This window comes from Lytechinus pictus, chromosome 17 (genome assembly GCF_037042905.1).
Source record: "Lytechinus pictus isolate F3 Inbred chromosome 17, Lp3.0, whole genome shotgun sequence".
Taxonomy (NCBI): Eukaryota; Metazoa; Echinodermata; class Echinoidea; order Temnopleuroida; family Toxopneustidae; genus Lytechinus; species Lytechinus pictus.
Genome location: NC_087261.1, coordinates 3963449 through 3989690, shown reverse-complemented (window position 1 = coordinate 3989690; position 26242 = coordinate 3963449). Strand labels below are relative to the sequence as shown.

The following is a 26242-nucleotide window of genomic DNA, read 5'->3' as shown; positions in this document are numbered from 1 at the left end:
TTTTAAAATTGTAATAATCTCAGTTATTACTTTACCGTCAACTGGGCAAAATAAAAGTTATTAGTTTAATCATGGAGCTTAATAACTCCATGGTTTAATAATTAGCTAATCTGTTAAAATGGTTTTATTGATAAATATGTCTCCCATCATTCACCCGCCACAATCAAAAGGACTTGTTTGATTGACAACTCTCCTGCTCATACTTATATATATTTCGGGTCTAATACGTAACGTGTTGCATTGCCATTTAGACCTTTTGCAATGTTTCAGGTCCTCGATAACTATTTTTTTTAGTGCAATAAGTATAACTTTGAATATAATAATTTGAATGAAATAATGTGTATGGTGTACGTGCTAAAAATGTGTACTAACGACACCTTCATCCATACTATCACAAGGCTCAGAATATCCTTATAAAAGGAGGTTAAATATTCTGATGATGTCGGTGCGATTAGGCGTGACAACAAGAATATGATACTTCCTAGCCTCGATCTCTTCTTAAGACGATTTAAAACTTTCTTTGTGAGTGATAACTATCCCAGGTCTGCATTCAAGTCATGTGCTATTATTATCATGACCAAAAATTCAACACAGTATGACGTCTGTGGGACTATCTTCTGGTAAAGCAGTGTTGACAGTCAGGATGTCTTTATCGTAGTCCAACGCTGCCATGCCATCAGCTTTAGGGAGATAATTACGCTGGAAAGTACGGAGAAGATTAATTAAGAATACCGAGCCCACTTCCTTTTTGCTTTGGGATGGCATAGTCAAGTATAGGACTGATGTAACAATGTCATGAAACATTTCATAACGTGATTATCACGGTCAGTATGAAGACGATCTCCTTTTAAGCATGACCAGTGATCTGTTCGTCTGGGGATTAACAATACTTCTTTAGTCGAAGACAAACTTTATGCACAGCATGGTAAGTTCATCATTAATCTTCCTTTCTCTTAAACCACCCAATATCAATAATTGATTTCTATGTTAACGGTTGTTTTCACAAAGACCATTTCTTTGATTAATGTTTACATGGTTGAGACGTTATTAGTCTCAGTCTCCAATTCGTCATAGGTCGATCAGATCTAAATTCTTAATGCAAAAGGGGTTGAGGATCATATTCCCGAAATTAAAGCGACTTAAGTAGCTGAAGGAGAAAAAAAATACATGAAAATTATGATAAATTCGTCGTCAATCGAAAAAGTCAATTATCATGAATTTCCACATTTTCTTTGATACTGGTTGTTTTTTTCAACAGTCATTTTCTTTCTTTCTAGACCGGGCAGATGCAGACCTATAGGATATATATATATTCTTTTGATGGGGTACATATTACCCACACTTTAATAAATTAATTCTAGAAGCGTGCATACTTTTGATATAGTCATCCTCTAAATAGCGGATCAAGTTGTTACATGACAACGAATTCCCGTTGTCGAAGGAAAGATCATTAATCCCAGAATAATTTGTTAATGAAAACAGAGTAGGGTTTCTCTGTAGCGACACACCCCGAGTTTACAAACAGGATATTTGGTATTGAAGTAAAGCTTAAGACAAACAACCAATTAAGACGTAATTATGGGCATAGAGAGGGATTTGTCTTCTTAACGTTGGGGCGTACGTTGTACCTGTCGTATATCGATTTGTCCCCTGACACAAAACAGAACCCAAATTAGCATGATTAGAGATCCGGTTGCTTCTTTGTTGTCTATAAGCCTTTTAATATCGTTCAACAAAATATTAGCTTCTTACCTTGCTTGAAGTTTGAATAATTTTAGTGATTGGTCATTATGGACGGGAGTCGACATCCTCAGGAAAGATTTCTTGAATTGGTGTTAAAAGTATAATTTGAATAAAAATCATAAGTCTTTCACCAATGAAAAAACAATCGATCCTGATCAAACAGATAAAAGTGCTAGACGAAATTGAGGACACTTAAGGAGAGTCGATAAACGGGGAAAATATATTTCTTGTTTACTCTATCAAAAAATCAATTAGTTTCCAAAGTATAGATCCTTTCCGTCCCATAAAAAGGCCAAAATATTGGCCCGTATAATAATAGAAAACGGATAATGAAAATTAATATAGAGTATCAAATTTGAATAAAAAGAGAGGAAATATAGATCGAGAAAAATGAAAATATATACGGGTGATATAAAGATAATGAATATATATACAGTACTCGGATACACGTGTAGCTCTATCTATGAATGGATAGATAGATAGATAAATAGATAGATAAATATATATTAGATAGATATACAGATAGATAACTAGTTTGATATTCCATGTCTCAATTTTAGCATCAAGTTCTACTACGTGTTATTCCAAAATAGGAACGCAGACCAATCGTAAGGTGTGCGATGGCCTTAACGGATGGAATTTAAAAGAATATTTAAGAAAAAGAGATGAAAAGTGTAGTGGGAGGAATTGAGAGAAATGCGGGAGGATGGGGAGACACTACACCATGTACACTCTAAAAACATTGAGTAACATTTTACCCAATGTTGAGTAGAAAGGGAGGATGCATGTTTGCTGGGTATTTTTTAACCCCATATTGGGCTATTTTAACGCAACATTGGGTCAAATTTACAAAATATTTTTACTCAATCAACATGCATGTTCCCATTTTACCCAATATTGGGTAAACCTTATTTTTTAGAGTGTAAGAAGGGTTAAGACAAATGTAATTTTCCCCCATATTGTTGTAAAATGGGAACCCCTCTACTCTTCACATTGAGTCATCGTTCTTGAGGCCTCCCCATCATGACAGGTGGAAAGATCTTCAGATTTGACATTTTTACCAAATCTCTCTTTCATGATCAAAAGAGTGAATAAACGATTCAAGAACATGCTGGGAATCGGCGCTGTGAGCTTAGAGATTATGAAATCTGATCCGAACTATTTAACATGGGTTATGACATTGCTCTGGTGATTATCTCCTTAATGATCTCAATCATGTTAGATGTCATTGCCATTTGATTTGGGGGCAAACCCTATCGCCAAATGAAATGTCAAGTGAGTTGGATATCATAATTTGAATGAGTTAAATCTGAACTCCATACGCAGAGTATGTGTCTAAATGGAATCCTGATAGCGTGTTCATCTGGATGAAAATATATATCTAAAAATATAATGCATCTGCACCCTTGATTGTGGTCCTTGAATATTCATTTGATATCAAATAATGAGGAGACTTTATCATCATCTAACTGGGGATCGTCATAAGACACAAAGTCATATATCTCAAATATTCAAATAATAAAGTTTCAATGAAAATGAAAGGTTTTGGTTTCCAGGTTGGAGCTACCTGCTCGTAGATCCAATACTAGTATGCTGACCCATGAGATCGTCTACTTCCGGTTCACATGTAAATCCTTATTTTTGCATGTACATTATCGTGATTATGCTTGAATAATACTACACCATGTATTGGCCCTCAGAGGTGAGGGCATCAATTATTTTAAGGAGTCCGAAAGTTTTCAAAATCATTTTGGAAAATGATTATACAGGAGCAGCGGAACGGTCTTGAAACAAGGGCACTTACCAAAAACGATAGATGATCATTTTTAAAATATTGTCTTGTAATAAAAAAGGTGGTGCACCCCAGCTCCCGGTCCGCGGCTCCTGTTATCACGGATATATTAATATCTCCAAACATCACATAACTAAATTCAATGGTACTGAAATATCGCATTTCATCAGTTCATCTCGGCCATTATGCTAAGTTCATGTATTGTAAATTAAAGCTGTAAAGATTATTCTGTTAATCAGGCATGTTTGACTTCACATGGGTCAAAGGAGAAATACGTATTTATCATAGACATTATTATTTAGTTTCCAAACAAACTTATTTGATTTGCAGACGTATACTGATTCTCTTACCGGGATAAATATGGTGTATAATGAAATTCGTCAAATGATATTTACTCAAAATAATGGGGTACAGATAAAGGGCTTAGAGGTCATGCCCCCCCCCTAAAAAAAATCACGACCAAGAAAAAAAAATAGAAAGAAAGTGTAAAATCTGACATCATTTTCTGAATATTATGCCAAAATCTAACACAAAATCAGATTTTCATTTCCATAAAAAATTATTTTTGTCTCTCTCGCTTCGTTCGCTCACAGCTTTATAGAAACATTGCCCTATACGGTATGTCTGCCCCCATATATTTAGCTCATTACACTTTTGACGGAAGCCCACAATCTGCCTGAACGTGGTTGAGAATTTTCTAGTACATGGACATTTAAATGAGAAGTCTGATTTAAATCACTTCACATATTTTCGAATCCAAGGTATTATTAGGTACTAGACACATTCCAAGAAATACATTTTCACACGTTTAAATCCCGGAAAATCACTCTGAAACTTTAGGTATTAATCTTCGCCATATAACTTGTCTTGAGAGTACTGCATCCACAAGACGTGACAGAATGATATGACTTTTGCTTTGCGCGTGCGCACAACTATCTTGACCTATGTAGACTGACTTTTGAAGTATATCAGGGGCAGTGTTCGAAGGAAGAAGCAGAGTTTGTTTCTGATTTCATACTGAGTCACATCGCCGGTCAGACTGCGTTCATCGTGGCGGCCTTTTACTAGTCAAATATTTCTCAGCAGTTGTATTCTTTGGTAGCAGACGTGGATATTTATGTTCTCTCCTGAATATTGACAATAAACAATTATTGAAAGATTGATGAGACAATACCGAGTTTCAAATGAAAGTGAACTTCTCTTTCCATCTTCATGTATGAAGTGAGCTTGTTTATCAGTCATCTGTCACATGAAACGAGGAACAATTATTGGAAGATTAATAGATAAGCTTTTGATGTTGCGTATAGTGTTTGATCATCGCCACGTATACCAGTGTATACCATGGAGTCACAAAAAGGACTTAACAGAGCTAGAAATTTCGACCAACAAGCTAACCTGAGACCTGATTTCCAAGACGCATCATTTATGGCTCATCATAACCTGGCAAAATCAGCAAGTAAGATGCCAATGATATTCTGTCTATTTGGAGCTAAACAAGGATATCCTCGTGCATTTTTATTTTATTTCTCTCTATTGCATGCCATACATATATCTTTACATCAGTGACATCGTTTGGAATTTTCTGGTTAGCCTGTTTTAAATAATATTGATTTCTTAGGTGAACTTTGATTAGAAATAAAGTATACGTGCAGTTTTCTTTTTCAAGTGCAAATAATATCTCACCAATGATTATTTCATTGTTAGATAAGACCTCAGTATATTACGTTTTCTAAATATTCTTGCTACAATAAGACAAAAAAATATATTCTAAGCAAGATTTTTAGCATAACTATGAATAGAAATGGCTTTACAAAAAATAATAGTTATTACAGAATGTTGTTGATCTACAATCGCATGCCATCAAAATTGTTTGAAATAACAGATATGCTGTCAAGAGAATATAAGTAATATATATATTTATATATATACATGTATATATATTAATGTGTTTGAATTTAATCTGCTAAGATTTAAAGCGATTAAGAATCGCATTTGGTCTGTCATAATGATGTTGTAGGTAAAATGATTATCAACTTTACAAAGAAATAAGTGAAAATCCCAGCTATCTTCAGCTTCTTAAGATTTGAACCAGAGATATTGGCATCAGCGTACTTGTTACTTAGCGATTCTGAACAGCCATAAGGACTAGAAGTAGGCTTAATTGCTAGGAAGACAGACTATAGATACGATTTAAGTGTATCAATTATCATGTTTTAAGTTTGACTTTATTTTACTGTCAGTAAAACAAAAATAAATAAATTTTCATAAATGTATCCAACTGAGCAAGGAATTACTATATATGACACTTATACTATTTCATTGTATGTAACACATAAATGCCCTTTTATTAATTTGCAAGATAAAATGCAGCATTTCATGAAATGGCTCTTGCATAGACATCTTGTTTCCAGAAGCTATTTCAAACATGATAATAAAAATAGCAACATAAGCATTCGGTAGCCGGGCTACAGACCTGTAGTTATCATAAGTAGTCAAAATATGGCTGAGGAGACATTTCGGGTGTCTATTTTAAGGATTGTAAATGTCAGGATAATCCAAGAGTTAGTCCTGACGCAATTCCCGTTCTCGACTTGGAATTCTGGGGTGTCGTTTTCTTTAGGAAATAAGGTGGCAAAAAGGATACAGGAAATATTTACTGATCCTGCCAATTCTAAAGCAAAACATCATCATCTTACTTAATCTAGATTTAGCGGCTTCACACACTGCATGTCGTTAATTAAGATTTAGTTTTGAAGGAAGACGTTTTTCATGAATCTCTTGATAAGACGAGATTAATGCCATGGTCGGGTGTGGTTATCCTGCGGTAGACTCCAAAACATTCAACCCCTGCACACATGGAGCAACTTGGCAAACTTAACATGCCTAATGTAGTAATTCCTTCCACATACTAAGGCTAAGGATGTTTAGCCACATAGGTGGCTCCGGGGTTTGAAGTCTTAACATATTTATGAACAGGGCTGTGTCTTGGATGTCTCAAAATGGTGTGGGTAATTGTGCAGAATTAAACATCTCCGGTTTGGCATATTTTGCCGTTGACAAGAATTCGTAGGGACATTACCTACCCCCTTCCCGTTGGCTTCTATTAGTATACCACACGCGATGCCATCAGGACGGGAAGTACGTAGCTTATAATACCCCTCTTCGATGTTCACACTGACTTTGCTTTCTAAGAAATAAGCGATTAATCACTTGAGAAGGAAATCAATCTTAGCCAAGGTGTGTTGAGTTTCATGGAAGAGATGAACCTACTTTATGCAACGTAACACCTCAGCCATTAATTAGCAGTTGATTGGAATGACATAGGTGCCTAGTTTTAAAAGCTTTACGTAATGACTTTGGAAAACGTCAGTAATAAGAATGGCCCTGACCGTTAACACATGTATCAAAAGGAAATATTTCTGTTCCGATTTTCATAGCCGGATCTGGATTTTTTTTTAGCAAGGGGAAGGGGGGGGGGGGCTGCGATTGAACCGATGCGGATTGGGGATGTGTTATTGCATTTTTCATCATAAAATGTCGCTTTTTAATTTGCACCCTAGATATTGTTGTACGATTAGCGATATAGAAATGGACACTCTGGTAAATGCGATGACATTCATGTATTTCCAGAAAAGAAATTTAACTGCCTGGTAGAAAATAGAGTGTCATATTCCCCCTTCCACTCCGCTATATCTGGACCTGATTTATGACACTCCCTTTTTTTTTTATTCCAACGCGTTTAAACCCTCGTTCTATATACTAGTTTGTAGAACGATGTTTTAAAATGTATAGAAACTGATACATTTGAATTTAAATATTTATCTACGCTGATTGTAGGAAGTGAATATTCCTGTTTTTCTTATCGATTGATTAACTTAATACACTTCTAATGTTTTAAATCGACATCAATTAGGCCTACAGATACACCGATTTGAGTGGATTGAACACACCACTTGTTGCGGTGTAAATCTTGTCAATAACTTATAAAAATATTGCCAACTCTTTAGTTATCAGTTTAACTACTGTAGTGTAACCACGTAAAATATTTATTTTGATTTGTCTATGTGTTTATTTGTTTGCAAAATATACTAATTGTGCCAGCTGACATAGTTTAGTTACAAGTGTAATTTTCCTTAACAGTGTTGTTTATATTTAGGACTTTGTTACTCTCACGTCACTCCCATATTGTGCATACATTTTATCCATTCATATGATTGGTAAACCCTATTAAAAAAGAAAACATATTCGAAATCATAATAACCAAAATTAATGATTAAAGCTCTCCGTTTCGTTAAGGTTAAAGATAAACCATATTTAGATACAAAACATCAGATAAATATAAGCTATAAAATAAGCATTGGGACAATCTTCATTCAATCATAGTTATTTCAACTTGGTGCAAAGTTGATCAGACAAGATTGCTGAAAATTCAAAATAATTATGTACATGTTAAGTTCAAACGCGTTTAAAAAATAACACGTTCCTGTATACTTTTTTTTGTTTCAGGGCGCCCTCAGCCATCTTTTATAGTTCAGACCAGTCTTTACGTGTTTGTTGCCATGGTGATAATGGCATGTGCCCTGATTCATCTTTTCATCTATCGACGGAGAAGGTAGGAGTATTTTTAATTAAATCACAACCCCTCATCCCTTAAGACCTTTTCAACTTACCCCTTAATTTCACCCGAATTCTTTTAACATGCAAAAAAAGGGAAAGTTTTCTTCCTGAAAAAGAAAATATTTAAAGAAACTAAATCATATAACTATTTAATCTTCAATTATTTAAGCATGGTTGTTTCAATTGTTAAACAGATACCGACTACTATAAAGTTCATGAAGTAAATAGCGTTGTATAAACGATTTAAACAGCATTTTTACTGTGTAAAGCTCTCGGTTGATGATTAGTAGTAACTGAAATGCCAAGTTGAAACTGAACCAACAAGAAAATGTCACGTTTATTTGAATTTTAATTTTAATACATGATATATTAGTACATAATATTTTAAATATATTTTCCTTATCGTAGAAATTCTGCACGTGCATAACCATCTTATGTAAAGCTTAATGGAGCTGTTTCTATAAAATAGAATCTATTCTAACCATACGTAGCAGCTTTTTCAGAATAGTTAGTGATTTCCTAACAGGCAGGACACCAAGATATATCTTAATACTTTACGAGACAGACTGTCAGCTACTCTTGATCATCGTCTCATTTTTGATCAGAGCAATCTTTCCGTCACTGATCAAAGTCTTCAGCCCGCATTTCCGCTTCAAGATTTATTTGACATTTATAGAATCTTGGAACTCGAATTTTCTTGGCATTGGTCGCGAATATTAGGGCCTTTTATAAAAGGGTCGTGTTTGGCTCAACTTGGCGACTGGATGTTGATGACAGCTTCCAACAGTTACGAAATGTTTTGAAAGAAAATGCAGTTATTTATGGCCTGATATGTCAAAATACGACCTTCATAATTTGTATTCCAATACTAAAATTTAGAGACACCCCGTTCAAATACAATAAAACTACATTAATCAAGAGGGGAAAACGGAAAAAGAAAAAAGAAAAAAACTTGTAAGCCCTGAATGTTCGTTGATATATATATATATATATTTATATATATATATATATATATATATATATATATATATATATATATATATATATATATATATATAGGTCCATAACCTTATCGAGATAAGTGTTAAGATTTTTTATTCAAGGGAAAAAAAGAAAATAAGAGAAAAGATGAATAAATAAAGAGAGAAAGAAGAAGATTATGAATAAGAGTGGACTGGATCCTGTAAGTCTATATCACCAGTATTCACGATTATTCACTTGATAAAATTTAACTTCTCGCTGAGGTTATCTTGCCCTGTATCAAATACCCTGACGCCGTCCCTTGTTTACATCTTTACCTAGTATATTTTTTTGGTAAATCAAGTCTTTGAATTAGTTCATCTAGATAATATTTGTCACCGAGGCAGTGAAGTATTTACTATATTAGTCCGATGGCCAAGAAGTATAATTTTGATATTTTCTAAAGTTTATCTTTAATTACATTATTCTTCTCCATATTCTCATCCATTACAGGAAAGCTAAGAAGAAGAAGCAGCACACCTATGAGAACACAAATCCGGGGAAATCAGGCCGATCTTTTCTGATCGATTCAAAGCTTTTCGAGAAGAAAGCTAAGACGACATCCAAAGTAACCAACCCCGAAGTACACTACAAAGAACCTGCCAAAGCCTTGTGTTACAGTATTGTAGATATCACTGACAATGTATCAACCAAGGAACACTTCGCCCAGCATCTTACACAGTCAACGACAGTGCCGATGAGGCAACATTTGAACCATCTACGGAAGTCTGAACCTGATTTGAGGAAGTCTGGTGATTATTACGAGAGCATCCAGATCCCTCCGCAGCAATCCCAAGACAATCGGAAAGGATTTGCCTCGAATGCAAAGAGCAAGGCCAGCGAAGCCACGGCGAAGTTAAAAAAGTTTGGCGCGAACAAGAAGACAAAGCTACAGAGGACATTTCAGTCATTGACGAACCTTTGTGTGACAAATCTAGACAGTTGTGAGGATCTTTCAAAGGGGAAGGATACATCGAAATGCGATTACAATCGATTAATGACGCCCCCATCACAGTTGGGGCGATCGGTTGGAAACATCTATGACACACTCAGCAGACAAAATCCTTGGAAACTAGCCTCAAGAGGGCATGATAGGTACGAAGATATTGAAGTTCAAATTCTAAAAGACGAAAAACTCTCTACAAAGAACGAGAAGAAGGGTTACCAATCAATATCCATTCCTAAATACTGTCCAGAGAAAGGGCAGTATAAAGAAGGACCGTTTCCACTGACGGGACTAGCTGGATCGAAAACTCCAAAATGGCGCTGTAATCGATTCTGGAGACAAAGTAAATCGTCTGAATACGACCATGTTGAGTTAAAACTTCCAATGTGTACCAAATCTAGTCGTAAGCCATCGGTGGCACCCAAACGGTTTAGTCCGATCTATTTCACCCTGGACCCTTCGTTGAAGCCATCCTCTAAGAGAACTCACTTTAACAATATATAAGTGAAACGATACTTTCTCCGCTATTTATTATCATTCCTCTTTTACTCAACATATCAAAAATGGTTTGAACTTGACTTTAAACTTTTTCTTTTTTCTTAACCACGTTGGTATTATGTTTATCAACGATTAATGTGAATATTGTTAAGCAAACAACTCCAGACATCAAAATCTCGAAAGCCAAACCGTCAACGGTCTTTGGAATAATGGTCTACAGAGAAGCTAAATTGTTGCGGTCTGTCTAACACCATCATAATATAATGTTAATTATGATAATGCATTTTAATTACCACTTTGTCTAAAACCAAAACCTTCTTAGGTGTTCATCTATCATGTGTTAAATTGATCCAATAGACACTTCTGATATTTGGTTTTGATCCACGTTGCGTAATGGCCATGTGTTCTATTAGTAGATTTTCTTATAAGTGTTGTAGATCAAGTGGGTAGAAGACAAAATAATTACTGCATTATTCGAAAGTCATGCATAATGCGATCGGTGGCAATAAGACTAGGGGGTGTAAGACATTATGAGATATGCTTGATTTAAAATTGATTGTAACTTTTTGTACGCCATAAACTTACAGTTACACTTAATCATAAAATTAGTCGTATCTTTTAAGTCGAAGGGGTCCAGATCAAAACATTGTGCAGTTGTGTGCGGGAATGACTGATTGAATCCGATGACCGGGGTAGTAATATATCTGTAAAGCGCTTAGACACGTCGTTCCGATCTATCGAGCGCTATATAAAAGTGGAATATAATTATTAAAACGTCTATCATAAAATACCTCGTTAAATATTGAACATGCTCAATGATGTTTGATCATGCTGGCTGGGACAGAACCGGAATTAGACGAGGACTAATGGATTTAGACCAGTCGGTCATATAAATGACTAATCATTATATAGAATATTGGGACAATGAGAGCCCTTGACAGCCAACAGATAGGAAATGTGTTGACTCATTACTAGTTACCTTGGTCAGGTAAACCGTTACCCTGCCAAAATATTTTATTGTCTTCCTATTACATGCCATTAACAATAGATCTTTATGACGATCAAATATAATTTCTATGATAAAATAGTTAAAATTACATCCACATGTTCCCTGTCCTAAACCCACATACCCTACACACACAAGCACAGGCCCGAATATCCCCGCTCATTAGCGTCCAATAAAATGATGTGCAGTAAGTATATATATATATTTTTTTTTGTTTATTTATGGATTTACGTATTTATTATTGAGTTGATTCGTTTATTCATATATTTATTATTCATTTATTTGCTTATTTATTAATGTTTTTTAGGGGATTACCTATATTTTTTACTTTGGAAGAGGGTGCTTACTTATCAATTATTGAACAATTTGTCTTCATGCATCCAATACAGATTTTTTTCAAACTTGGCATATAAAGCCATTACAGACCAAGCATATAACATTACTTTGGAGAAAGCCGGGACGTGGAATTAAAGGCAAACCCTCTGCGTTGCCTTAATTTCCAATATGAAAAGCTCATTGCCCCCACAAATCGTCCGTGTTTTATTTCTAAATTATAATTTACAAACACAACTTAAAATTGCGATGTCAAACAACAAACTGGGAGTGACACTATCTACAAGTGACAATCTAGAAACAAACGTGATCTGTATTCTATATAGAAACGTCAATATGAAGAGATGAGATTAAGGTATATAGGGTGTCTTTTTAAGGTAAGGTGAGCGCTGATCTCCATAGCACGGCGTCTCCGGTACAGACATACTGAACGGACATGGACCCCGGGTTCAATGGCTTCAAAAACTTTCACTTATAAAGAACCTTCTAGAGTCTGGAGAGTGTATTTGGGACTCGAGGTTGCCATAGTAATAGGACATTGTAATCTTGTCACTTCGTGTTCATATTTAATCAGCACAAGTTTTTTTTTCCGTGTAATATATATCATGATAACAACGGATTTTAAATTGCTGTAGCAAAAATGAGAGTCTAATAATGATTCTTGCTTTTATCTCAGGATGAAAAACTAACATTTCAAAAAGAAATGCAAACTTGTCAATAGATTTAATTTAACATACATGAATGAATAGAACGTGTTTTTTTTTTATTTGCGTGAATAATCTTTGAAGGAAATTATTATTGTCAAGGTCAATGTTATCATGATAATATTACCACCATGACTGCATAATATATGCGGCTCATAAGATATGAAATGTAATGTAATTACATACAAACGGAAATTCAACTATTGCTGGGCAAAATATATGGAAAGAAATGTTATTCTTATGAAAATAATTTTGATATTTAAGGTAAGTATAGTTCAATGATGTCTTATATAATTTAAGGCGGAAGGACGAGAAAAGACGCACTGGTTGTGGATTTGAACAAAATAATTGTATTTTTTGTTTAACATGAAAAGTACTTTAAAAATACACTTATTCTATATGATCATGATGATGTATCAACGCATGCAAGAACGTAAAAGACATCAACAAACTATAGTCTTGATGAACAACTTACTAGGAGCATGTGACTTGATCTTGATGTTGAGAATTATTATCCTATCCAAATATTGTTGAATACTATACATTGTATCATTATTGTGTGAATAAACATTACAAGAACAAACAAATGCCGAGCATATTTATTTACCAATCCTTGACTTATCTTTGATTATGAGAACATGGAGAACGAGAAAGGTGACGAAGAGAATAGAGAGTATGTCGCTTTCAGAAAAGTGTATATGAATGAAAGTCTTAATGCAAAAGAGATATCTCTGCCTTGAGAGTAAGCACATAAAAGAGACGGTAAATGATCGAGAGAGGGGAATCTATTTTTTCCCAACAGAACCTGAAAGAAATAGGCGAGTATGTGAGAAGAGGAGAGCAAGAAAGTGGGAGATGAAGTGAAGTAAGAGAGAGGAAGGATATATAAAGAGAAAGGGAAAGGACAGAGGAGAGAAGTAATAGAAGACGGGGGGAGAGTGAGAAGATGAAAATGAAAACGATAATTAGGAGAGAGACATGTGCAATTGTAATATAGTAAATATTGAGAAGATAAACCCCCGGATTACCACGGTAACAAACATAAAGATACACATAGGCCTATATGCGAAGTAAGAGACATCTTTTTGTCCCAATATACAAGTAGATAATGAAATAAAATAGGAAATTTGTTGACAGAGATGGGGAAGGCATGTGATATTTTAAAGTGAACAATAAATAAGAGAAAATAGAGAAAGAGAGGGAATAAACGAAGTAAAATAAACATTACAGAGGCAAAAGATGCATTTTGAAATTAGTTCCATCGGAGTTAAAATTCCAAAGAAGATGGCGGGGGATTAATTTTGACTTGTCTAATCCCAAATTGCAATTTTCTGAAGGAAAGCTCAACCACAAAATCCAATTTATCATTGTCAAGAAAATGATGAGAGCGATTTTTAATTATTAATAGAAAATTAAGGTACGTGTTTTTATGGCATGTTCCGGTTGTGTACCTTTATTATCATTATTAATTATACTTCAGGAACATGAGGAAACTCACCCTACCAGCCTGCAAGGAATATAGGCAAAGATAAATTAGTTACAGGAAATGAACGGTCTTTCCTGGGTTATGACATTGGGCTATTGCCAATGACCCAATACTCAGAATGACGTTGGATTTCTGGTCTACGTATCAGCAGAAATTCATTAACATCATTAAATATTGATGTCTTCATCAAATACACAGTCTCGATCCCAAGCGTAATGTTAGGGTTGATTTTGTTCGCTTTTGTCATGACACAGAATCCACCTAGCTTTCATCATGGTGAAGTAGCTGATATATGGTGCCTGACAAGACACATACAAGTCCGAGGATCGATTTCCTGTCACGTCGCATTTATTTGCACTGCTTTTTCTTCAAAACACATTCAATTAAAAGGGGGTTCGTGTTTGGAGGGGATATTCAACTAAGACTTCGCCCATCTTTCTTATAACATGTATACGACACGTATAATGCATTACAGAGAAAATGAATGCTGAGATAACATCCCAGACCCCCCCCCCCAAAAAAAAAAGGACGAAATAAAAGCCATATTACGCTGGTACCACTTTGCATGAATATCGAGATAACACCTTACATTTTTGTAGAAAATATGGAAATGAGCAGTATGTGCATGAAGTTAATCATATTTGGAAAATATTCCACATCGTTTAATGGCATTGTGGTGTAACTCTACATTCTTTTGTTTTGCAGTGGCGTAATGAGCAATTTTTTTTTTATGGGGGGGCGAGACACGGCGTATCGGACAAAATTTATAAAAAGCAGCGAGCGAACAAAATTTTTAAATTTTTAATGGAAAAATCCAATCTTGTGATAGAGTGTGAAATGATATGCAGAAAATAATATCATATTTCACCTTTCTCTCTTTACTTTTATTTCCATTTTCTCTTTTTTCTCTTGGTCGTGAAAAGCCCTCCCCCCATCTGTACGCCACTGTTGTGTTTACAGTAAAATAGAGAGATATGGATGAGGTCTGATGATCCTGTTTATAGCTTGATAATAATATGCTGTAACGCGCTTTGAGCCATTCTGGGAAAGTAAAAAGTGGCTATTATTATTTATTATTATTGATCATATTGATGTCACCCATAATTTCTACATTCCTTCTTCTTTCCTTTAAATGATACTACGACCATGACAACATGAAGGTATCGCTTGGTTGTGCCATGCAAATCATATGCATGTGTTGTTTTGCACTTTTTTAATGGTAGTTAATTTCAAAAGTAATTTTAGTTTGCATCACTCATGTTAATAAATGAGCACCTATCCGCTTCAAGTCTCGAGAAGTGGTCCTAGATGTACTAAGATCCCGAGGAAAGACCCATAAAACAGTTAAACCTTAATAATTTCCCGATTATGTCATGACTCATGTTGTCTAATGTAATAACGATTTCAATATTTTTACCCCTCGCAATGCCTGCCAGATTTTTTTTTGTCATGCTTATTTCAATTTTGAGTAACTTATTTGAAAGAATATGACTGGTACCCTGATTTGTCAAGCTTTCGAAGAAAATAAGGGTCACTTTCTCTCAAACATATCTCATCGTTCACAATTTTACAAGAATGTTGCTAAGCTTGCAGAACTTTGTCGTACGATGTCTTAACGGGCCTCGAAGTTTAAAATTGCTATATCATTTCTCCTAACATTACAAAATTATGCAGTAATAAAAAGAAAGGGAATTCACTTAATAAACATTCGAAAGAGTAATAACCAGGGTTTGACCTGATCTAGGTGGGTTTTTCCCTATCATTATTAGCGCGGGAAATTAAGTCGGATTAACTCTTCAAAATATCTGTCAAGTGGTTTGGCTTCATATCGATACCTTCAACGATAATGAAGGAATCCTGCAACACGCCTTTCAAGGTAAACAGGATATAGCTTTTTTATGAGAGAGAGATGGAGAGAGAGAGAGAGATAGATAGGGAGAGAGAAGAGGAGAGAGAGAGGGGGAGAGAGGGAGATATGGAAGAACAGAGAGGGAGGGGAGGGGAGAGAGAGAGAGGTAAAGCTGGTGAGGATTGGCGTGGATTGACATTATGTATCTATTCCCAATTTACCTGAATAGGGTTAATTAAAATTTTAAGTAGTCATGCTATCATGTGTGTCAGTTGGTTATATCGTTCATTTTCATAATTGGAAGAACTAGGCTAGGTCGAAGTAAAGAAACATATTTGAAATTTTTGTTAAGGATAACGTAGTTTGTACTCACCATTCTGCATTACATCTACATTAATCCCCTCCTCTTCCTACTACTGCTACTACTACTACTACTACTACTACTACTACTGCTACTGCTACTGCTACTTCTACTTTTACTAGTACTACTACTACTAATACTTCACTACTTTAACCGCTACCAGCACCCCCAATAACTATTTTCACTACTTAAAACACACCGGGGACGTGCTCTATAATCATAGGACTCCACACACGTTCCTCCATGGAGACACGGATTGCTATCCCATTCATCTATCAGGGTATTGAGGGTGTGATCAAGTATAATTTTGCAAAATATATGTATCTATAACTTTTATCAATAACTGTGATTTCAATTTAAAAGCTGTCTTCGTGTATGTGTACATTCATTGTATCCACAGTCCACCCTCGAAAGTCTCCGCACGAAACTCTCCATGGCCACACGGATTACGAGCTCACGTGTGATGATATTGATTGTTTTATCAACGTAAACTTGTCTATAGTTGTAAACTTGTACCACCACCAAAAACAACAACACCATCTCTACCTGCTGCACTACCTGTGAAACCACGAGGTCATCTACATACCATTGCATAATGAATCCACAATTATCAGCAGTGTCCACACAGGACCCTCCATGAACACACGGCTTGATATTACACTCTACACTTACACCTTTTCAACATGTATTCGTCAACTACTACTACTACCACCACTACTACTACTACTACTACTACTACTACTACTACTACTACTACTACTACTACTACCACTACTACTACTACTACTACTAGGGCCTGCTACTTCTACTACTACTACGACTACTAATACTACTACTACTACTACTACTACTACTACTACTACTACTACTACTACTACTACCACTACTACTACTGCTGCTGCTGCTCCTACTACTAGGGCCTACTACTACTACTAGTACTACTACTACTACTACTACTATTATTACTACTACTAGCATACTGCAAAAATATCTGTCATGAATCCCTGGGCCTTAAAACCAAAACAAGCCAAGAGCTCACCTTTCTGCCCCATTCCTGCGTGTTTAAATATAAAATGCATAACAAAAATGTTTTGCAGAGAATATACCATATACAGTGGCTCAATGGTAGAGAGTTGCCTCATGAACGGAAGGACATGGGTTCGATCCCTGCCAAGTCATACCAAATTATTTTATTAATAGGACCTTCTATCTTCTAGCCTTGGTGCTCAGTATTTAGATTGGAGAAGGTATAATAAGGCCCGCTGGACGAACAGTTTTGAATGAAGAGGCTATTATTTGTTTTACTTCAAATTTTATTTGCCTGAACCTCCATCCCTTCCTAGATATCAGGGTGCCTTAATATTTTCAGATACTGGAAGAAACATATAATATTCCATTTGAGATACATAGTTTAATTCAAGAATTTTTTTATAAAGGAATAGTACATTTTATAATGAATACAGACATTCATTTCTAATATTTGTATTTGAAATGTGCCCAAACCATCTCTGCCCCACCTCTCTCATTCATTCATGCATCGAGGTCTATCAGACAGCCATTGGTCATGGAAGTGGTAGTGTGAGGGTCATGAAGTATTAGACCCTCTTAGGATCACATGTAACCAAAAATAGAGGTGCTAAATGCCGGTGATAATCAGTAAGGTGTCATACTCACCTTAGCTTAAAGAGATGATCGACTTCATCTCCGTAAAATGAATAACTTCCTTTAAACCCTTATACACCTGTCCTCGCGATCGCAAACTAAATAAAGATGAAAGAACCTGCTAGCATCGTGATGGCAACGTTCAAAATAGCCCCTTACTTTCAATGACCCCCCCCCCCCATTTTCCCTCTCGATGTCGCCCCCTCTGTTTTTTTTACTCTTTATCTTTCTCATTCCCTTCTTATTCTCTCCCTCTTTCTTCTCTCTTTGTCTTACTAATCACCTTTCCAGTGGTAACTTGCCACTTGGTCTACACATGCTTGGCCAACTTTCCGTTTGGTCTAATCCTATTTGGTGTACTACTAAGTAATTGCAGTTTTCCTAGTTTCTGGTTAGGCTATAGGCCTACTCTTCACGTCTAATATCCACATGGTCTAACAACAGCACGTGGTCGATATTATTAGATGGACTGTTTATGAATCTTTTTTTATTTGACAAAGTGCAAAATGACAAGCAATCGAAGTGAAAATTGGACCATCTGAATATTTAAACTAATAAGAGTTACGCCAAGTGAGTATAAGATCAAGCTGGTGGTAGACAAAGTTGAAGGTAGAATGTTTGTAATAGGCTATGGTGGTCTTAAACGTGCTGATAATTAGACCTAGTCCTAGTCTTCGAGTGGACACAAACCACTTCAATGCATTTTCAGTGTCCTTATGTTTCTGTCTCCCACTTTCATGCCTTTCTAAAATTGAATATTTTCATTTTCATTTTGATAGGCTTGTTTGATGATAAAATCATTCTTCATTCAGAAAGACTTAGATCTAAACATGAAGCGTGAGGAAAGCACGTGTTTGCGAATAATAACACTAATCCAGTCTCCTCCGTCCTTCACTGGATGTTAATACTAATTCTTTGAAGGATGAAACGACTATAAAACCGATAAATGCGATGGAAGTAATTTCAAAATGTATATAAAGAGTACACGTGATATGAAACATATTTTATGAAATATATTAAAATATATCTTGACAAGGACACACGTGGCTTCTAAAAAGGTGAGATGCTTAAAATATGTTAAAATTTGAACTCGTACATCAATCAAACTCATGTTCGGTAGCTCCAGGTAGCACGAGAGGCGAAAACAACAAATTTTTCAAACAAATACGCATAATGTGTGAAAACTGCAGTAAATTATTACTATCTTTAAGTGATATTTTTTTCTAGAGCACAGCATTCATTTGAACACAGTTCAAGAATTATTCAAAAGGTAATTTAGAATATTCGTTTTTCCTCTTCAAAGTAGATCCGCAGCAGCCCCTGCAGCTGCTACCTGAAAAAGAAATGCAAATCAAAGACGGTAATTGTGATTTCCCAAATTAAGATGACCGTCATCAGGTGCTGTTGGAAGTGTGTGTGACCTTAACATTGAATTGTGAGGGTTTAACGAGGAAACCATAAACATGTTCCCTTTAAGAATCCATCCTGAGGTTAACCGTTCGTCTTGTTTGCACACACTTCTTCTGGAGACACTCTGTACTAATTCGAAGCGCCTTTAACAACTTCCCCTACACTCTTTGACCCCGGGAGGGGCAGGAGGATGTGGGGAGTGGTCGGGGTAAGGGGAAAGAGGAATACCGATGAAGGATAGAGAGGGAAGATGGGATGGGGTGGGCAACATCGAAAGGATAAAGAGAATCATTATGAATGAAAACAAAATGCTAAAATCATAAGAAAACCCCCACCCCCCAATACACACACACAACAGGAATTGCAAATAAACACAATAAATAATTAAATAGATGAAATAAATAGATAAAAAGATAACGGAGATTAACGATGTTAAATGAAAAATGAATCTATATAACTTAAAAAATTGAAGGAATGATACGATAAAAAAAACCCTCAGAAATATGATAATGAGGGGCTTGATTAGATTGGAAGAGACGAACGGAGTAAGAGAGAGGGGGGGGGGGTAGTCATAGAAAGATGGTGAGAAGGGATGATGATAATAATGATGCCGATACTGGAAAATATATGTAAAGTAAGAAAGTAATAAGAATGCGATGCTAAAAACAATAAACAAGACCCTTTTAGTTGTGTTTTGATTGCTTTCACCCAAGCTTTGCACTAACATGACTAATGACATAAATGTGTTTATTTACAAAATTTGTTGCCTCTAATTGACCTTATAAAATGACAAAATAAAGACATTCTGCAAGCGTTCCGGATAAGGATTCTTACGTACTTTCTACAGAGAGGTTGTACTTTACTTAAGGTGCCCACGTGCTCTCTAATGAGCGTTAATGAAATACGGAAATAGACCGGTCAGTGTCAATTTAACTAAACTTTTCACCACACGGAAAGGACTCTTTACTTGGAATGCTACGCTTCACACGCGAATAGATGAATCTTAATTGAGAACGGTCGCGCGAATATACTGATACCTATCTCACACGGAATGCTGGGATTGAGGATAGGCTCAAGCGTCAGAGATATTATTGACTGAATTAAAAGCTTCCAGGATGTCTTTTCTTGTTTCTTCAAATCAAAATTGGATTTGATCTCTGCATTAATTACTTGGAATGATGCGGCGGAAAGTTCAAGTTATATATTTCTTCTGGAACGCAAAGAGGAAAGAGTAAAAACACTCCTCGACCGTGTGATATTTCCGAGATCTAATCCAAGAAAGCTATCCTCATCAATTATCCCAGTGAAAACGCTTTGTTCAACCTGGTTAACTATATAAACGGATGCATAAATACAAAGTTTTGAAATATAAACAGAAATGTTCAATTTGTCATATTTACTTTTTGACAAATTGGACATTGCTGGTTATACTTCAAAATATTTGCTTAAGATCCATTTCTGAACTTAATCAATCAGTTCATAATCAGAGTAAACCAGGTTGTAAAATCAGATATTTAGGTTGTTATAGGTTTAATTTTACTAGAAAAATATGAACATTTCAAACCTTTTTTTTCAAACGTTTTTGTTTCAATCTCATTCTCGTAGGTAACAAACGGCAAATGAGATAAACGAATATAACCAGTTTTAAGAAGTGCCAATAAGGGTTTTGAGCCGCATTGGAAGTGGTGATGATGGGGGGGGGGGGGGGGTGGGGTCTTGTTATTATTTTTAGTAACCGTGAAAAGAGAGTGGGAGGGTGATCCTTCTAATCAAACATTTAATAACAAAGTAGTTCTTAGATACATGGCTTGAAAACAGTCTTGGCAAGTACCAACAACACTGAAAATAGCGAAGGGGCTGGATGCCGATTATTTGTCAGAAGATATCTCGATATATCATATTGATCATTCATTTATTTTTCGAATTAAGCTCTGAAATTGTTGTCGTGACAACATCATAATATCGTCAAAGATCATTACTTAAATTGGATGTTCTTATCTTATGTATCTGTATACGCTGGATTCTCCAAAATACTATGATTACAATATTTAGTAACGTGAATGAAGAGAAAAAGACAAAAAAGTGAGCTGTGCATAAATTTACTGCGAAAATATCTGTAATGTTTCATTGTCAAAGCGGGAACAGTGAGGGAGAGGGCACATAACCTTATACAAAGGGTTGTCATATCGATGATAAATTACTCCAGGAAGAACGGAAGAATTGAGTTGCATCTGGAGGGTGTAAGTCAAATTAGTATCTCGGATGTGAAATTAATTCTAACCGTAAGCCAAAGGTAGTGAAAGGTGTCTTTACAAAGGTTTCCAAAAGGTGTTCTACTGGTCATTAACCGTACGAGCTTTTGTAGGCCAGGTAGATGACGCCCTCCTAACTCTATCTTGATTGTTTCATTTTATAGTTTAGTTTCTCTTGAATTTTGTCGTAATATTCGACTGAAAAATACAACGCACAAAAATAAAAATATATATTAGGTTAACACCATAACATCCCTTGTCGGGATATGAGATTAACAATTGCAGATATATATTTCTTTCTATTCTTAGTAACAGTATTCTGCGTTTAATTTCTTGTTTGGTTTGCTCTGACAAAAGAGTACCCGCAAGTATGACAAGAAAGAAAGACGAAAGTAAGGGATGTTTTTTTTATGCCTCAGTCAGGAATCATAATACTTGAAATAAAACCTCTCAACATAAATGAGTCTTGACATATATGCATTCATTTTCACTTGCAGAATTTATCTCAAATATTATTCAAGTTTACCTTGAATTCTAAATTTCAATTAAGAATATGAACATGAAAATGACGAAGTGATGAAGCATGCAGATAGGAAACGTTAGATTCTTGGTCGCAGATTGTAACAAGCATTTATCGGGGATCTGGGCATCAATTATCATTTCTATGCAAAATGTTTGTATCTTTCGAAAACATTATTTATCAATGAAGTTCTGATAAGAAAGAGTATTGGCATTGATGATGAAAATCTATTTCAAAATACATGTGGACAAGAACGTTTCAATAGCTATTCACCGACAGAAATTGCGCTTCTGAAAATTATTTCCCCGTGACTAAGAACAAGATGAAATTTTGGTCATTAGGGTTCTTTCGACACTAGGATACGATACGTGGAAATAGTTTCCAAAGTACTCTGAAAGCGTGATTTCTAAATCAAGGCTGATTTTTTAAACCAATTATTATCATCATTGATGAACATGATCCATAACGAGCATGGGATTTTCTCACCCTTACTGGTCACGTGTCACCTTAAATTTGTGAATCTATGACGTCACGTTGACATGGTGTTGAAATAGCGAGACATCGCGAAAGGATGTTTCGTATTGAGTCTCAATTGGGCATGCGCTGTGTATCCGCCGTGTATCATAGCCGACGCACGCTCGTATTACATTTCATGATCTGTTCTTATGTTTGCCCTTATGAAGAACTGAAAGGCACGAAATTGAAATGTCAAATTGAAAGAAAAAAAAAGAGTGATATAAATTGGAAGCCTGTGTCTGATGACAGGTTCAGTGTACGACAGTTCTTTCTGTCTGTAACTGATATCATATAGAAGCTCAGATGCCCCGAGAGAAAGCTTAGGGAGGGGCCAATGCGTCACCCTCTGCACCCCACTCCTAACATCGAAATGAGCTGCATGCATGCCCTTAGATGAATAAAAAGGATACTTTTCCTTCAGAAACATTATACCAAGATTAGAATGATAGATTGTGCTCTGTATTGGCCCTTGAGCATGATATACAAACAGAAAGTGGGTGCGGCCATAGAGATTTTTGTAACACGTATGTCACTGTATCCTGTATTGAGTTCTTATTTCTTCAAATGAGTCAAGGTGAGCATGGTGAGAAGGTATAACGATGAAGGGTCTACACTCCAATATACCATAACTACAGTGCTTACTGACCGTATCTGAGCGCAGGGGGCTATTTCGCCAGTACCATGTACTGCCACCCTAGAATATTTTCTAAACAAAATGTCAAAATCTATAATAAAAGAAAAAAATGTGCATAAACAGGTAATTGTGTAGCTCACTCGCGTCGCTCACTCGCATCTTGTTAGAACTTTTGCTCCATCCGCCATATCTGGCCCCTCATAATTATTGGCTAATTACACCACTAATGGCAATTGAACTGTAAAAAAAATGTTGGCATCAATATCAACGCTGATATCTTACATCATATACATCTATGTATATTTTTGTCATGTTTGTAGTGAATATTGGCGATGATGCGGATTATGTAATGGTGAACAATGAAGTTAATTTTTGGCGTAAGGCATGGTATATATTGGCGTCGATATTTCATCGTGAAAATTTGAGGGTTACCATTTAGGAAACATCTCGGCTTTCAGGGACATCGTACATTCTATCTTTATACAGTAGATATATACAGTAGATATATGCTAAATGGTCATAATATTCATATTACAGGTATGGAGAATAATCCCTCCACACAGATCGGTGGTCAAACCTATGAGACACCTGTTCGTCTTCTTATATCTCTTATTAATAAAAATTGTTCTTACCTACCTCGGCTGTGATTCAGGACGTAACAATAGTGACGGGCAAATTACTACATCCGATCAAGAAAATTCCCCCTAAAAGTTCAAACAGTCAAACTTTATTGTCAAGCGACTTCTCACTGCATTGTAGCGAGGGTTTAAACGGATCCCCCTGAGTCCCCCTCTCTCCGCATCTGTCCCTACTTCTACCCCCTTTTCTTCTGTACCACCGTTCAGACAACCCACCCTTTTCCTTTCCCCCAGAAAAATCTAATTTATAGATGTTTCCTCTCTAATTTGAGTTTCGTAAAGTTTCTGAAAAAAACGACGCCAAATTATAAAAGAAAAGAGTGCAGTTTTATTGTCAATATCCATAAATAGAGAAATATTAAAGCAAGATTGTTAACCCTAAATAAACTGTTTATTTCGACGCCTAAGAAGATTGGGGGCTGATTAAGCCCCCCCCCCCTATGATCCCGGCCGTCGATCGCGCGACTGCAACGAAAATTGGCACGCCCGTTACCCATGTCATAATCTACAAATCTATAAGATCGAATTCTGCGAAAAATATATTCGCTCCAATTAACAAAATAATGCCCCTAATATTCTAAATTGTTGTTCACAGACTCTTTAAGGGAATCTCATCAAATGTATTATAAAAAAAATTCAACATCACATTTTTTAATGTATTTTATTGTTTTCTAAATTTCTTATGTACTACCGTGTTTTTTTACTTTTTTTTATATTGTTTTTTTAATGGAAATTGTCGGGGACTTTATTTTGACTATAAATGAGATGAAACTAATTGATTTCAATCTGTAAAAGGAGAAATAATGATACATTTATGAATTATGGCTAAAACTCTATTTGCATAGGTTTTGTACACGATTTCACGTTTTTTAAAAGCAATTTTGGGTCTGCATGCATTTACCAAATGTTGGGTAATTTCGGAACCGCGTACCTGGGTGTCGCAATTTTGGTCTCAAAAGTTGCGCAAGACTTGAGAGTAAAATTTTGCGCGGCGGATTTATCGCAAAAAATGTCGAGAGGGATTCACCCCCAGTCTTTATAGGGTATACCTGTTGTTCTAAGTTTATCAGTATTATAAAAAATATCCAACATGATTCCTTCAAATAAAAATAATGACTATGATGAGAAAGACAAAGACGATAAGAAAACTCTTTTCACTCATTATTTTTATATTCATATTTTGTTTTATAATCCGGTGATTTCATACATGCAGGGAATTGGGATACATAAAAGACACACTTGCACTTTTGTTTACTATATTTCCTGAATAGACTGTAATAATATCACCCATTTGATCAAATTCAAATTAACTATTCAGATCATAAATTCAAACTTGTAGTTTGAATCGTTTAATTAAAAGGCCGAAAGATATAGTTCACGTGTAGCAACGAGAGTATCGACGGGCTTCATTAATTAGACTGATTGACCTCACTCATGACTATCATGGTAACCATGGCGATATAAGGTCATTCTTTATCTCACTGATCTTATGATACCACGTGATCAGTCTTGGATTAGGCATACAAAGGTCAGAGATGAGTCATTCAGACAACTCGAACAACTAAAGAGACTCATTTCTCTCTTTTTTATTATTTTTTTTATTCATAACGCTTTCATGTTGTTACTTTTAACATTTCACGTTACATTTTGTCATTTTATCATGTTTCATTCAGCAGGAAATGTATAAAAGTGCTTTGGATAAAAGCAATTTCAGGAGAAGCGTCTCCCTCCCCTTACATGCCATAGAGGAATATTTGATTAAAAAAACAATAAAATATGAATATATAAACATACGTAAGGGCAACAAAAGCATAAAATTGCATTTTGTGCACCTGTTTTCACTTAGGGTGCAATACTACACCCCAAAGTGGGCTGTCAATGTCTCACTTTATTTCTTAACTTGACTTCAAACACCTTTCAAACGCTATGTGTTATTTGTCATTATTTTGTATTTAAATATAATATTTTTTTTTCTTGCAATGAATGTCTTCCTGCAGGACCTCTCCGCAAGAAGGCATAAAATCAGTGCATTGCCATTAAATGAATAATTACCTTGTCTTTACGGCTATCATTATTTTGTTGTTAACTGTGCATGGTTTATTATTTCCGTACTTCCAACATTTTGTTTATTCCATTTCACAAGCCTGACAAGTAATTTATCATAATAATAATAATAATATAGGGTATTTATATTGCGCACATATCCACCTTGTTGGGTGCTCAAGGCGCTCCTATATTACCCGGCTAAGCTAGGC

The 26242-nt window shown here is 35.6% G+C and overlaps 1 protein-coding gene across 2 annotated transcripts; it reads left to right on the top strand.

Moving 5' to 3' along the window:
• The first annotated feature begins 548 nt into the window (after positions 1–548).
• Positions 549–13246, top strand: LOC129280570 (uncharacterized). 2 transcript variants are annotated; one of them, XM_064112354.1, is made up of 3 exons: positions 549–925; positions 8042–8147; positions 9626–13246. In XM_064112354.1, exons 2-3 carry the CDS (start codon positions 8095–8097, stop codon positions 10620–10622), a joined length of 1050 nt encoding a protein of 349 aa, XP_063968424.1. In that variant the 5' UTR covers positions 549–925; positions 8042–8094; the 3' UTR covers positions 10623–13246. The 2 variants fall into 2 exon arrangements, with proteins under 2 accessions (XP_063968424.1, XP_054772547.2); XM_054916572.2 differs by lacking the exon at positions 549–925 and adding an exon at positions 4531–4991.
• Positions 13247–26242: the final 12996 nt, after the last annotated feature.

What these genes read in the sequence shown, in the direction of transcription:
- LOC129280570 (XM_054916572.2), top strand. Translation starts at nt 4,877, where the DNA reads ATGGAGTCACAAAAAGGACTTAACAGAGCTAGAAATTTCGACCAACAA. An exon ending in TAACCTGGCAAAATCAGCAA is followed by an intron (nt 4,992 to 8,041) that starts GTAAGATGCCAA and finishes TTTTTGTTTCAG; the next exon opens with GGCGCCCTCAGCCATCTTTT. An exon ending in TTCATCTATCGACGGAGAAG is followed by an intron (nt 8,148 to 9,625) that starts GTAGGAGTATTT and finishes CATCCATTACAG; the next exon opens with GAAAGCTAAGAAGAAGAAGC.